General features: G+C 34.9%; 1 protein-coding gene across 1 annotated transcript; it reads left to right on the top strand.

Annotated features, from left to right (window-relative positions):
• LOC109222866 (chaperonin-like RBCX protein 1, chloroplastic) lies at positions 7,620–9,746 on the top strand. Its single transcript, XM_019387164.1, has 6 exons — positions 7,620–7,864; positions 8,035–8,126; positions 8,777–8,894; positions 9,211–9,227; positions 9,320–9,382; positions 9,557–9,746. The coding sequence occupies exons 1-6, from the start codon at positions 7,717–7,719 to the stop codon at positions 9,638–9,640; spliced, it is 522 nt and encodes a 173-aa protein (XP_019242709.1). The 5' UTR covers positions 7,620–7,716; the 3' UTR covers positions 9,641–9,746.

The raw sequence follows: 15,061 nt of genomic DNA, 5'->3' as shown, positions 1-15,061 counted from the left end.
TTATTATTAATATAATTTAATTTACTTAATAGATTATCTACTTTGTTTTCCGACTTATCAAATCACGTTTGTTAGAAATAATTAGATGTTATTGCAAGTAACTTAACATATTGACATAAAAATATCATACATTGTCAGTGCACATAACTTAAACTTACTGAGAAAGTTATTTTCTTATTTTCTACTTTGGCGTATCTACACCAACGAGAGAAGGGCATCTTCGGAATTTGAATTATTGATCACGACACCTTATGGTAATGCCCACTCTTTGTAACTTCCGTTAAAAACATAATCTAAAGTTCATCCCCTTTTGCACAAATTATGGTGGCAGTTTCTAAGAAAATGTAAATCATATAGTAAATTATAAGAGAATGTAAGTTCAGAAATTTTAAAATGGCTTCATTTATTAGCTACTTGCTTCATTGGGTTACAACCATGCATACTAAAGTAATACTACCTCTGTTCAAACTATGGTTGTCCAACGGCGGGCCGTCCCGTCCCGTACCCCGGCCCGGCCCACTTAATTTTAAACAGGATGGGCCCATATTACATGGTACACAAGATGGGATGGGATATTCATGTCGTCCCGTTTATCCTGTCCCGTCCCACCTGTACCGTCTATCCCACATGTTTTTTTAATTTTTCTTTTTTTTTTTTGTAAATATAGCCGTTTGGCAATGGCCTCCATTGCAAATTTAGCCGTTCCCAACGCCCATAAACGGCTATAAATGGCCATATTTGCACCCCTCCCCCTCCAAAAAAAACTTTTAATATAACCCTTAAGTTTATTAAATTACACTTTGGCTCTATTTTTAACTATAAATACCCCCATCCTTCTTCATTTTTTCCCACAAAAATCAATCATTCTCTCTCAAATCTCTTACATTCTATCTATATAATTATTCTCTCAATTTTCTCACAATCAAGTGATCAACTAAGTTTCAAGTATTTGGGCAAATTTTTGGAGCAACTTTCAAGCTTCAAATTAATTCGTCAAGTATTTGGAGCAATTTTTCGGGCAATTTCTTCAAGTTTCAATATTTAATCACGGTGCGCTCGTTCCATCTCCTAATTTTAATATATAGTTTTTGTGTATCATTTTAGTGCTTAATTTTGTGATTACTTTACGTGTTCTATTTTCGTAATTCATTTGTGTGTTTAATTTTTGTGTTAAACTTTTTAAATTTAATTTCGTATTTAAATTATAGCACCTAAAAATGTATTTGGCCTATTTAAAAAAGTAGTAAAGGTGATAGTAGTAGTAATCCTAATCGTAGTCCTAATCCTAATCCTTCTCCTAGAATTAGAAAACATATAGATGAAATGACTCATGTTGATGAAACTTCATTTTTCTAACCCCCTGCGTGTTATAATATTAATTTCGGAGAACAGCTAGATCATGAAACTTTACAAAGACAATTTGGCAATGATATTTTTATTGAGGACGAAGAAAATGAGGATGAAGAAAATGAGGAAGAAGAAAAAGAGGATGAAGAAAATGAGGAAGAAGAATTAGATGAAACACCTGTCACGACCCCAAACCCGGTCGTGATGGCGCCCAACACTAATGCTAGGCAAGCCCGACCATTTACTCTCTCAACCCGAGCACAAAGCTCAAAACCAATTAATCAGATACTTAAAATCAAATATTAATACTCATAGTTGAAATACTCAATTAAAACAATACGAAATACTGATATAACTGTAACTCCCAAAGACCTGGGGTCATGAGTCTAGAGCCTCTAACTAATACAGAGTCAAAAAAAATCCTCAAAATAAGTATGTTCTAAAGTACGGAAATAATAAAGGGATAAGGGAGGAGTCGGGTCCTGCGGACGTCATAGCAGCTACCTCGACCACTCCTGGAACTCTGGAAACCAGCGGCTAGCTCAACTAAGCTCCCGAAGTACCTGAATCTGCACACAAGGTGCAGGGAGTAGGGTGAGTACTACCGACTCAGTGAGTAATAAGCATATAAAATGTCCGAAGATAAGAAATCCACGAAATACCACAAAGTAAAGCTAAAACTAACACTCCAACACCTAACTACGAACCAACAGCAAAACAACTTCAAATATATCAGTCAAGTATAATGTAAGGATGCAATGCAATGCACATGACCGCTACGGCGCGTAGCCCGATCCATTTAACGTCGACGGCGCTCACTGGGGGTGTGTACAGACTCCGGAGGGGCTCCTTCAGCCCAAGCGCAATATAATCATACCATTCGCTGCGGCGTGCAGCCCGATCCATACTCAGTCCACAATATGCATATGAGTCACGTAACAGATTCAATTAATTTCCCAATTTCCAATTTATTAAGGAGAATATACTTTAGAGATTTAACTTCAGGAAAAGTGACTTAGCATTTCATAACAGTGATTAAACACAGGACTGAGATCAATGATTATACAAAGCATGCTATCACAATGACATTCATCATCTAAGGATGCTACAGATCGGCACAAGGCCCCAAACAGGGCAATAAGCCAGATATATTCAATACAGGGTGCGTATCATTCGCCAATATAGAAACATTCTTGTTCGGGATGGACTAAGTCTCAATCCCCAGTCATAACTAATCCCGCACCTGCCATGGGGTGCGAGTCACGCCCTACAATAGCGTCACAATGTGATAAGCCGGGGTTTCAAACCCTCAGGCCATCATATACACCAACTACTCACCTCTAACCGGCCGTAGAATGGTCCGCAATGCCTTTTCCTTTCGTATCGACCTCCTCGCGCGTCGAATCTAGTCAAAATCACAACGAATACATAAATATGGGTTAAAGAAACATAACCCAATCAAAAATACTCGAAAAGTACTAAAATTCACGAAGTTGGTAAAACCCGAGCCCCGGGCCCACTTCTCGAAAAATTCCGAAAATCACACCAACGGATTCCTCGTCTCGCCACGAGTCCGTACATATAAAGTTTACCAAAATCGGAACTCAAATGACCTCTCAAATCTTCAAATCTTATTTCCAAATCCCTAGGTCCAAAATCCCCAATTTACACCTCAAAACATATAATCTAGTCGGATTATTTGATGATAATTCAATATTATGGAGTAGAAATAATCACAAGTGACTTAACTCAAGATTTCCCATGATTTCTTGCTCAAAATCGCCCCAAGCCGTGTTATTTCGCAAGAAAATAGGTAAAAAAACGAGCAGAAACGCAGCAGCTTTTAATAAGCAAATCTGGTCGCTAAAGACCCAAATCTGGTCGCTAAAAGTGCCACACTAGACCTGATGCACCAGCACTCTTTAATTTCACTAAAAAGGCTCTAACTCCTTAGTACGAACTCGGAATTAGACGATTCTTGTTCCTATGAGTCACAAATAATAATACGAACACAACCCTTCAATCGAAACTCAATTCGGAGCTCATTTGCCCAGTGCGATATCCATTTCGCTCGTTAAACAATTACTCATGTTTCGCGTCAAAAACCCAATCGCGACTTGATGAAATTAGACCAAAATTTCCAGATCATTCCTATAATTCATTATCAAAATTCCGGAAGTCTCGGAATCAAATTTGGATCTCTAGAACTAAAAATGAACCTTTAGATCATTACATTTATGCTCAAAACGGCAAAAATCTTTCAAAAACTCTTCCAAAATTTATCCGAGCCTCATGGGATCCCAACAAAGTATACTAACAAGTCCCATAATATATTACGGACTTGCTCGAGGCCTCAAATCACATCAAACAACGCTAAAATCATGAATCAACCTCCAATCCAAGCTTTATGAACTTTAGAACTTCCAACTTCTATTTCCGATGCCGAAACCTATCAAATCACGTCCGATTGACTTCAAATTTTGCACACAAGTCCAAAATGACATAACGAAGCTACAGCAACTCTCGGAATTCCATTCCGACTCCCGGATCAAAATTTCACCTATCAACCGGAAATCGCCAAAATAGGCTAACTTCTTCACCGGACCTCCAAAATTACTCCCAATTACGCTCTTAAGCCTTAAATCATCACCCGGAGCTAACCGAATCATCGTAATTCAATTCCGAGCCTTCTAACTCACAAGTCAACATCCGATTGACTTTTCCAACTTAAGCCTTCTTAAAAGAGACTAAGTGTCTCATTTCTTATCAAAATCATTCCAAATCAATTCTAACGCACCCAATACCGATAATGAAACATAAGAAAGCAGAAAATGGGAAGAACAGGGTAGTAACTCATAAGACGACGGGTTGGGTCGTCACAACACCCACTAGCCCCGCAACACAATCTCGGTCTGGAGCTTTACTCTCTGTACCTCCTGTAAGGGGTAAGCCTAAGGGTGAACGTCTCAAAACATCACTTTATGGAAATCTTTTAAACATGATAACGTCAATCAACGTGTTATATGTGAAAAATGTAAGCAATGATTTGTACACAAGACGAGTGGTGGGACGGGGGGTTTAGCCAGGCACTTATTTAAGGAGCACAAAGCTTTATGGATGCAAGCTCAAATAGAAGCCGAAAAAATACGGATTCTAGCACCGGTACTGGCGCTCCTAGTGGATCTGGCGGGGGTTCTAATTTTTTACAACAGCTTGACCCTGCTTCTGGGACTATTTTGCGCCCCTATAACAAAGATAGAGATCGTGAGAACTTAGCAAAAATGGTGGTTGTCTGTGGCTTACCTTTTACTTTTCCTTCTCACCCTGCTTTTGTGCATTATATACAAGAAACTTATAATCCTGCTTTTCAAGGTTTTCCCAAGACCACAGTTAGAAATTATGTTTTTAAATTTCAAACCGAATTATGTTTTTAAATTTCAAACCGAATATCTTCAGTATATTCATTGAGTATTTTTTCACTTGGATTATAAAGTGTCTATCACATCTGATATAGGTCGTAGTCCTAATGGTTGTGATTATTTAACTGTTACATGTCACTGGGTTGTTCATCACGGGAACATGCAATAACGTATTATTGGTTATAAATTTATTGATTCAATACACACTGGAGCATATAATGCAACTACTGTTCTACAAATAGTTGATTTTTATGGACTCATTGATAAAGTTTTAACTATCATCTTAGATAATGCTTCTGCTAACACAACCATAGTAACTAACTTAAGAACTAGACTTTGTCCAATTAATCCAGCAATTTTTCATGTTAGATGAGCATGCCATATTTTTAACTTGGTTGTAATAAATGGTATTAATTTATTTTCTGATACTTGTAGTAAAGTACAACAAGCTTGCGGCTATATTTTTCGTGCTACTAGAGCGAGTAAACTTCGTGAATTTGCTCAACAATGTGCTAGTTCTAACCTTCCATATAGAAAAGTTGCAAAAGATATTTGTACTAGGTGAAATTCTACTTATGAAATGCTTAAAGTTACTTATAATTATCGGATGCCTATATAAAAGGTATTTAATATGCATATTGGTATCCCCGATGATCAAATTGTTGATTCTGATTGGGATGAGATCAAAGAGCTTACTAAATTTTTAGAAAATTTTTATTATGCTACAAAATAATTTTCTGGTATATATTATTCTACTACTACACAAATATTATGGTATATTTGTGGAATTTCTGTTGTATTTGGTAGGTATAAAACAAATCCACCTTATGCACCGCCCTTTAATGAAATGATTGCAAAATTTAAATAGTATTTTTTTCCTATTCCCCAAGTTTATTTAATTTCTACTCTACTTAACCCATCTTTAAAATTAAGAGGTGCAAAGGGACTTGTTCGTAAAATTTATGAGAATTTAGCAATTCAAGAAAATGAACAACCATCTCTCGAAGACCACCAAGCTAACATATATTCTTATGCTAGATCAATGTTTGATAAATACAAATCCATGGAAACAACAGGTGGTGAAACTGCTCCTTCTACTTCTAAGTCTAGAGTAGAAGTTCTATGGGAAGGTATGGATGATATAACAAGTTTTAATTTCTCTATTGATGATGAACTTTGATTCTTACTTAATCAAGAATTGGAAAGTATTAAAGACGAAGAAGGTAACGAACAACTTTTGGCATGGTGGAGGGAGCGTGGCAAGGCTTTTCCGGCACTTTTAATAATGGCCTGAGATATCCTGGCTATTCAAGCATCATCAGTAGCATCGGAGAGTGCTTTTAGCGCGACAAGATTTCAAATCGGAGATCATAGACATTCATTAGTGGAGGACAACCAAGAGATTTCCGTATTATTCAGAGATTGGGTTAATTCAGAAAGAAGAAATCTTAGTTTTGAAAAATTAACCACTAGGGAAAAAGAAGAATACAATGAGATACTTAGCACTAGGAGCGATGACGGCATGGAACTCATGGACCATCAATCAATATTGCCAATTCCAGAACAATGTCCGAGAGAAATTATAGATAGGTTACAAATAAGCTATATAAGAGCTTACAAATATTAGTATGATAATTTGTAATTGGCTACTAAGAGGCATAGTTCAAACAGAACCCTTCCTAGAAGGTGACTGCGTATATTAGGTGCTCTTCAAAAGAATTATATTTGTATGTGAAATTTGAAAGTTCTATTAATAAAATAAAAGGCTCTAGGCCTTGAATTTTTTTATGAATTGTCTTGCACTCTTACTTAGTTACTTAATGGCTTGAAATTATATTAAATAAATTACAACTCTATTATAATTACTAAAATATTTCATTACAAGTCTTTTGTTTTAATATTTTATAATTCTTTACTTAGTTTCCTAATCTTCTTATAATTTATTAAGTTTTAAGTTTATTAAATAGGTCAAAAAACTAGCTGTTGCAAACTTTAAAAACTTATTCATTGTGCCAAACTTAATGCTTAAATAATTTTTTATTTTTTTAAAAAACGGCCCACGCCCGCGAAACTGTCATATCCCATCCCGTCCCATCCCGTTTGTAAGCGGGATGGGATGGGCCTACCGTTTCGTCCTGTTTATCTTGTCCTGCCATTGTTCCAGCTAAATGTCGTCCCGTCCAGTTCCGTCCCGTTCCGTTTATTTGGTCTCATCCCCTCCCGTTGGACAGCCTTAGTTCAAACTAAAAGTCATTAAGCTAGTACAACTAGTTGCGTCCTTCCAGTGTGCAGTCCATAAAAACAAAGGCTAATAAACTTTTCTATTGATTATTAATCTTGGTGTTTAATGTTAAAATTTATTAGCTTGATGCATATATCATGATGTTAATGTTTTTTCCCATAGAGGGATTCGGTTGCCGTGTCATCACTGGTGAATAAAGAATTCTAATAAAGAAATTTTGAAAAGGTCAAATAAAGTGTTTCAACTGAGATTCAAACCTACAACTTAAGATAATTTACGAGCCACATTAATCACTGCATGAGAAAGTTAAATTATGTCTAAGTAATTCAATTGAATCGCCTTTTAATCCTGAAGTTCGACAAAAATTTATCATCATACTATTTTATCATGATTAAATAATAGATGAAGATGCAAATATATATTAATTAATTAGGATTTATTGATAATTATATTTGTAAAGATATGTGTCATGTAGTTATAAATCCCTGGTTGATAACGTTGACTCTACTTTGACTTAAAAGTCATAAGACCTCTTTTCACTTGGCTCTAGTTTATTAACATGGCAATATGACTTATGCTTTGGATAGAGTCAGTTCATCCTCGCAATATGGCTAGAGATATTTATGCAATGGACCAGAGATATTTTCTTTTTTTTTTTCTAGGAATTTCTTCATTAGGACCACTGCCAATTGAAAATCAACTCATTCAATGGAGTACTCCACAGCAATCATATTTTCACAAGTCTCTTTATTTCCCTCAAGATTTCAAACAGAAAACAGAGCTTACCCATTCAAGCCATGGAAGCAGAGAACTTCCCAACCTACCCGTTTCCAGTGTCACAAGATGTATGTCCCTGGTGTGTAATCAGTGTATAGTTACCTTTTCTTGTGTTGCAATTTACAGATTTAAAGCATCTGTTTAATAACTTTAGTGTTCGGGTTTGCTTGCTTTACACCTTCACATATGTTTGCTACCTTCTACCATCACAAATCTGATAATTAAGATATATGTTTGACTTATATGCAGGATTTGGGACATCACCAGAATCCACAGCAGCCAAACATCTACACGACTTTTTCAACTATATTGCTGTTAAAATTGTCGCTGCACAGCTTCAGGTTCATTATTTCCTACTTAGCAAATTGTTGAAGAACAATGCGTCTCATAAGCATGTCTCTGTATGCCTACATATAGATAAAAGGATATAGAACAAATACTTATCAAGTATAGATTTTTTTTAGAGTTTTAACTTCGACACAATAAATGAATTTTTACAATACCAGATTACTTAAAAGAAAACATTATTCGTAAAATGTGGGATTAGTTGTTGGAATTTGTGGGTATCTCAAATCGAAGTGTCTCTTATTTTATCAACTTAATTTCTCTCATCTTGAAATAGTCAAACTAGCAAATGGAAACTAGCGGTTGGTGAACACCTATTTAAACATAGTCTTTGGAGAGCTAAAGACACAATTTTCTGACACAACTTTTTGAATCTTCTTCCTCCTCCTATATGCTAGGTTTCTTTATTGATTTTTCTGCTAGTTTTGTTCCCAGTTTAATAACTGGAAGAGCTTGTTGAATCCGCCTAATTTATTCTTTGTTGTGTAGGCAAAATATCCTTAAGGATAGTGTTGTTGACACGCCTCAAACTTTGTTGTTCCAAATAATAACTTAAAAATAATAGAGATTTCCTATTAAAATGCAAAAAAAAATTACACTGCCTATAAGTTAAATCCCCTTCATTAACCAAAATTTCACATGGCAGAGCTACAATCCTGAAGCGTATGAGGAGCTGAGGGAGTTTCTGGATAGACATTCATTGAGTGATGGTGATAAGTTTTGCGCAGATTTGATGAGGGAATCCCCAAGACATAAAAATCTAGGTACATTAACAATTTCCACATTTATTTGCAAGTATTTTAAACCAAATATCCGTTTTTCAGGAAAACATGTTTTCCTGTTAATTATTACTTACTAGTAGTATAATTTATAGCTTCAGCGGAACAGAAAAATGGTCCTTTCTTAAGATATTTAATCACATCCCAAAAGGGTGTTCTAACACATCCAAATCTGTTTCTGCAATTAAAAAATTGCAGACTTTATCAACTGCGTAATTTCTCTTGCCAAGTTATATACAATGTGTCGAAGTCCTAACCTATTTTCTTAAATGTGTGGGAACTTGGTGTCTCCTTCTTCAAGCTTTGCGCATCTTAGAGGTTGGCTTACTCTCTGGTCTCTTTTGTTCTCCCTAGTTTGTTCATGATAGCAATTAATGACAGTTAACTGATTTAGATATATCTTCGTAAAGGTTCGATCAGCATACTGTAAGGAAGATTTTGAATGGGATAACTTGCAGCGCTTAGCATCAAAGGTAAAAGATTATGGATTTATCTTATATTCACTACGTGTAAATGAAATTTTTATATAATCATGACTATTTTTAGTGTTTAAAAGTTAAAGCCCAAAGTTTATTACTTTACCTCGTCAATAAACCCCTCAGCCACCTGTGTCTTAGTTGCATCTACTGTATCTGTGGATTTTGCAGATGGTGGATGATTCTAATAAAAAGGTTATGATGGATTATATCGTAGATACAAGCTGCACGGTAGACGGAAAGCAAATTTGCTAGACAAAACTCCTGAACATTCTTGATCATGGTGTATTGTATCATATTATAACTTGTATTTAAAAGACAGATTTCTAAGATGAAGTGAGCCACAATCACAATATCCTTATAGATTCTTCATGTATTGTATCAAACTGAAAAATATAAACTTGTTATAGTTTATACTCCTGACTACTCTAATAATCAATATAGAGGTGTGATGGTTTACAATATAATGCGCCAATTGTCAAAATGACCAATCAGTCAAGTGCATGTGTTAATATGCCTGTATATTTCACATTATGTCCTATAGCCTTCTAATGTGCTCTTTTTTCATCAAGATCATTTGGCTGCAAAATTCAGCCAAGTATGAGCAGATATGTGTAATATTTTTTGCGTGTACATCTGTGTATGTCACAAAGAAAATACATCAAACTGCTAGATCTTGGCAACAGAATTTGGAGAAGACTTATCTTTACTGGGACTAGTTTTCGTGGAAGTTCCTGGATCAAGTTTGGGGAAATAGCATCTATCAATTGAAAAAAGAATCTTTCATCTGCTTTTGCAGTCTTCCGTATACCTTGATTATATTATACTTTAGTTATACATATTTGTACACGTATTATACATATATTATATATTCGCCCGCTACTTTTAGTTCAAAAAATTAGATGGGCGGCTATTTGGATTAATTCTTCAACAAAAAAAAAAAAGGAAACATGTCGAAAGAGTAGACCAGGTTTATTATTGGGAAACTACCAGCTAGGTCCATTTATAAGTAGTTCATTACAAAAATTGGTCAATTCATAAAATATTACTAATATTAGCCAAATACTACTAATATTAGCCAATTAGCTATTTGTAGCAAAAAAAAAGGTCAATTTTTTGCTTTCTTTTGAGTGAGTATTATTAGAATAGATTGGGTACATCTTAAGGAGTTTGAATCTCAATTTTGGGATGATTTGGTGAAGTTTTGAGGTGGTTTGAATTGAAAATTCGAAGTAAAAACTGAACATGAAAACAAAATGGTGTGTATCACACTGTGTATCATTTTTGTATCGCATATGTATCATATTTGTATCAAGTGTGTATCATATCTGTGTGTGAGATACATGCGTCATACATGTTTGATACATGTGTCGCAGAAGAATTTTTTGAACTCGATTTAATTACGAGTTTTGATACAAAACCAGTCCTAATCACCTTCAATCTTCCTCAAATTTTGTATAATGACTTATCTATATATTTCAAATGAATTTCACTATACCAATTGAAAAAGTTCTTTTTTTGCTTAGATTTTTGGAATATTGTATTTTTTTTTTGTATTTCATCAACTTATTTGCTTCTCATCCATGAAATTTTCTTTCCATCTTGCATCTAATGTTGCTAATCACGCTTATAAATATAGAAGGAGTTTTTTGCATGTGATTCTTCGAGAGAAATAACCCTATTTATTTGGTTTTTCAATGTTCATATGTGTTTGATTAGTTTTGGTAAGTTTATGGTAAGTTGAGACTTATTTGGGACATTTGTGTAAGTTTCCCTTTAATATTCCCTGATTTGTTTTGTATATTTTTGGCCCAATTTCTAGAGTACGAGAGGCCCAAAATAAGGTTTTGTTGTCCATCTTACTTGGAGTGGACGAAAGTGGAAATCAGAAATTCAGAATCATTTGATCATTCATTTGTGAACAACTTTAGGCTGAACTTTTTCCTTTCATCTTCAGAAAAGAGGCCCATTTGCAAAACTAAGAAATTGGAAAACAGACCTAGGATCTTAACTAGTGTTACACCTTCTACTTCTTTGAGATAATGGTCGTCAATTTAATAGAAATAAACAAATTTAAGTGTGTGTATATATTTATACACTTCAAATTTTTTCAACCACTTTTTTGCATCTATATGTGTGTCTGAGCGCATGCGTTATATGTACAATTATCCGAATTGTCTGACCCGTCCAAGAATGGACGAAATAATTAAGGATGGAATAACATGCGTTGGATTAAATGACTGGAAGTTATATGGTTGTTTCTCAAATCTCTATTTGTGAAATATATTTATAGAGGGAAAAAGTTTTAAAACCTAAACTATAAATTAAGTAATTGAGAAACAGTCTTGAAGTGGACGAATTTGTTTATCACTATGCTATTTAGTTCACATTGAATTTTCGAACTTTGAACGAGACATAGTTCATAGTCTTATTCAACACGCCCATTGACGCTAACATGCACATATTGCAATGAGACTCCCGTCAATATTTTATTTTTATGGGTCCAAGATTTCGGTTTTAACCGCTGAAACCCATTATCTTATTTGAGTAGTGGGTTCATAGTTCAAATTTTTCAGTAATTTTATACTGAAATTCATGTTTAGGATAAAAGTTATGGGTTAATTGAACCCATAGCTGATCTGTCGGATTCGCCCATGCATGTTCGTCATACCCTTCCGAGATCGACAAAAGAGTCCATGATTTATGATATCAGTACACTTCGGCCTTTTCACCTCATGATTTGGCTATAGTAGTGTTTATGAACATGTTCTGGTTTCATTTTTCAATACGTGATTGCTTTTCCCAGGTGCAATGCATGTATTAATCATTTAGCCGTAGTACTGTGGAACATGCCTTGGTTTCATTTTTACTACGTGATTTATGTTTTTCAGGTGCTATTGATAGGAGTGCTTAGCATAATTATGTATGGAATCATTATACTATTTTCCTAGCATGCTAAATTATAGGAGCATCCTTTTTTTATAGTAGTTAATTTTTGGTAGTGAAAGAGTCAATCCAGCCAAAATTGATCAACTAATGGGCCTACATCCACCAACATAATTGAAACATTTAACAACTCACTACCAAACAAAGAGGTTTGTCGTCTTCAACACCTCTAACCTCTTTCTTTAGAGAATATGATGAAGTTGACAAAAGAAGGGAGGGGACCCGTCACTACTTTTAGATAAAAGTATAATTTTGCATTGATAGTATATTATGCATTTTAGAGAAATTTTACTTTGTGAACCCCCAAGTATAATTAGTCATGTGAGGCTATACTCCTCCGGTCCTTTTTTTCTTCCCGTAATTCTCTCATCTTCTCTAATTATGAGTTTTGTTTTCTTTGTGAAAATGCAAGATACTCATAATTCATAAAATTGCGAATTTCAGTTTATATATTAGATATATTTTATTCCCTTATTCACCCAAAATCGCAGTTGTTTTGTCTTCTAGGTTTTGTTGCAGTTATCACTTTCTTTCTTCTAGGCCATTTTTATGTCATCACCCAAAATCCATCCGAAAGAGTCGTGATGGCACCTAGTCTCTAAAACTAGGTAAGTATAACGTTAACAGAAATAGCAACAATATTTGCTAACATCGAACAATTTCGAAATAGAAATCTCTGTACAATTTACAATTACAAAACCGGTAGTACAAGTCATAAGTCTTTCTAGGAGTAGTTATACATAATGATTTCATCGCTGTTCCAGAACAAAAGGAAACAATGAAAATAAATACAATAGAAGGTGACTCCGAGGCCTGCGAACGAAACAACAGTTTTACCTTGAGTCTCCACAGCAATGATCCGCGCAACTACTAACGATCGAATACCTGGATCTGTACAAAAGAATGTACAGAAGTATAGTATGAGCACCACAGCGGTGCCCAGTAAGTATCAAGACTAACCTCGGTGGAGTAGTGACGAGTAACAGTCAAGACACCTACTGGTCTAACCTGAACAGGATATGACATAACGCTAATAAGATAGGGATATCAAAGTAATGTTAATAGCAGGAAGAATTCAAATTACAAAACAGTAGTGACGATAAGGGGAAAACACGAATGGCAACGAGAAATAACCAAGTAGTTAAACAACAACATAGTTGGGATACAGATAAGTGTAAATGTGCTCAAGTAGGGAAAACGATGTCAACTCAACCAAATAAATTATTTCTAATACACGATTCCAATAATTTCATTCCTCATAATCTCATACCATAAACCACAACTTCCAACCCTTTAACAGATACACGACACCTTGTGCCCACATCCTTCTATCTCACTTTATACGGCGAAAATCACGTGCTACTCAGTACACAATATCCGTGTCAATCGCTAATTGAGATGTTCAAGAGATTCCATTTATATATCATAAAGTAAATTTACAGTTTCTAGACCAAATAGGAAATAAGCGAGAAAGATGAGTTTTGTTTTAGAAGTTATGTGAGTGAAGAAAATAATATTTTCAAATAAAATTCAATATCGAATAGCTATTGCATTTAATATATAATTTATTAAGTTAAAACATAATAAGAATTCCTTTAAAAACCTCAGACAGGTTAAGAAGATTAAGATGGGGAAGCAATTGAAATAAAATATAACGATTATTAGAAATAGTAGATACTGAAATATACGGCGAGTTTTAACTTAAAGTCACACAAGGTAGCACGATATTAGTTCTTTCATTTTAAATCACTATATTACTAACAACTCAGCAGCGCAAGAGGAAATGACTCAACGTAGTAAGTTTACTTTGAAAATTAATTCACCAGAGTAATAGTATTAGGAAAAGAGCTCAAGAAATGACGGCAAGACAATAAGTCAATGACAATAACTCGATCCTCAAAACTCCATGAAAACCAGAAATACAGATTATCAAAGTCTCGCACAAAGGAACTAAAGTCAATACAGTAAAACAAGGGATACCAAAATACAAGATATGTTGCGGCGCGCAACCCGATCCCACCATATAATATCAATATCATAAGTCACACTTATTCCACCATATCAATTCACCCTTATTTCACCTGTTGCGGTGTGCAACCCGATCCCACCGTACAATATCAATATCATAACAATAAACATAATGTGTTGCAGCGTGCAACCCGATCCAACCTTATAATATCAATATCATAATCCACCCTTATTTCACCGTAATAATCCACCCTTATTTCACCTGTCGCGGCATGCAACCCGATCCCAACGTACAATAACAATATCACAATATAAATATCCTCCCTTATTCCACCACCTCCCATATTACACCTATTGCGGCGTGCAACCCGATCCCTCGTACAATAATTTAAATCTACAACAACAGTTCAACAACTCAATTACAAGAATTTCTACAACCAAGAGTATGAGTACACGGCAACAAAGGAACCACGTAAAAATCAAAGGAATACAACAACCTTTACAAAACAACAAGACATGTAAAGCACGTGATAACTACGTAGGCAATCACAACAATATGGACATGTAGCATATATGCAGAGAGTCATAGAGGAACTCACAATTAAGAAGTAACAAAATAACAAGGAAGGCAATAACTTCAACTAAGGCAAATAAGGTCCAAACAACGAGCAAGAAGTAAATAAGTGCGGACAACATCATATGGAGCATGTAAGAGTAGCCTAATAACAAGATACCACATATTATGACAATTTGATCAAGGGC

The sequence above is a fragment of the Nicotiana attenuata genome, chromosome 2 (genome assembly GCF_001879085.1).
Source record: "Nicotiana attenuata strain UT chromosome 2, NIATTr2, whole genome shotgun sequence".
Classification (NCBI taxonomy): Eukaryota; Viridiplantae; Streptophyta; class Magnoliopsida; order Solanales; family Solanaceae; genus Nicotiana; species Nicotiana attenuata.
The sequence above is the reverse complement of the archived record's forward strand: the minus strand, read 5'-3'. Positions and strand labels throughout refer to the sequence as shown.

Coding starts and splice junctions, on each gene's coding strand:
- LOC109222866 (XM_019387164.1), top strand. CDS start 7,717: ATGGAGTACTCCACAGCAATCATATTTTCACAAGTCTCTTTATTTCCC. Junction 7,865..8,034: donor TCACAAGATGTATGTCCCTG/GTGTGTAATCAG, acceptor ACTTATATGCAG/GATTTGGGACATCACCAGAA. Junction 9,383..9,556: donor TGCAGCGCTTAGCATCAAAG/GTAAAAGATTAT, acceptor TGGATTTTGCAG/ATGGTGGATGATTCTAATAA.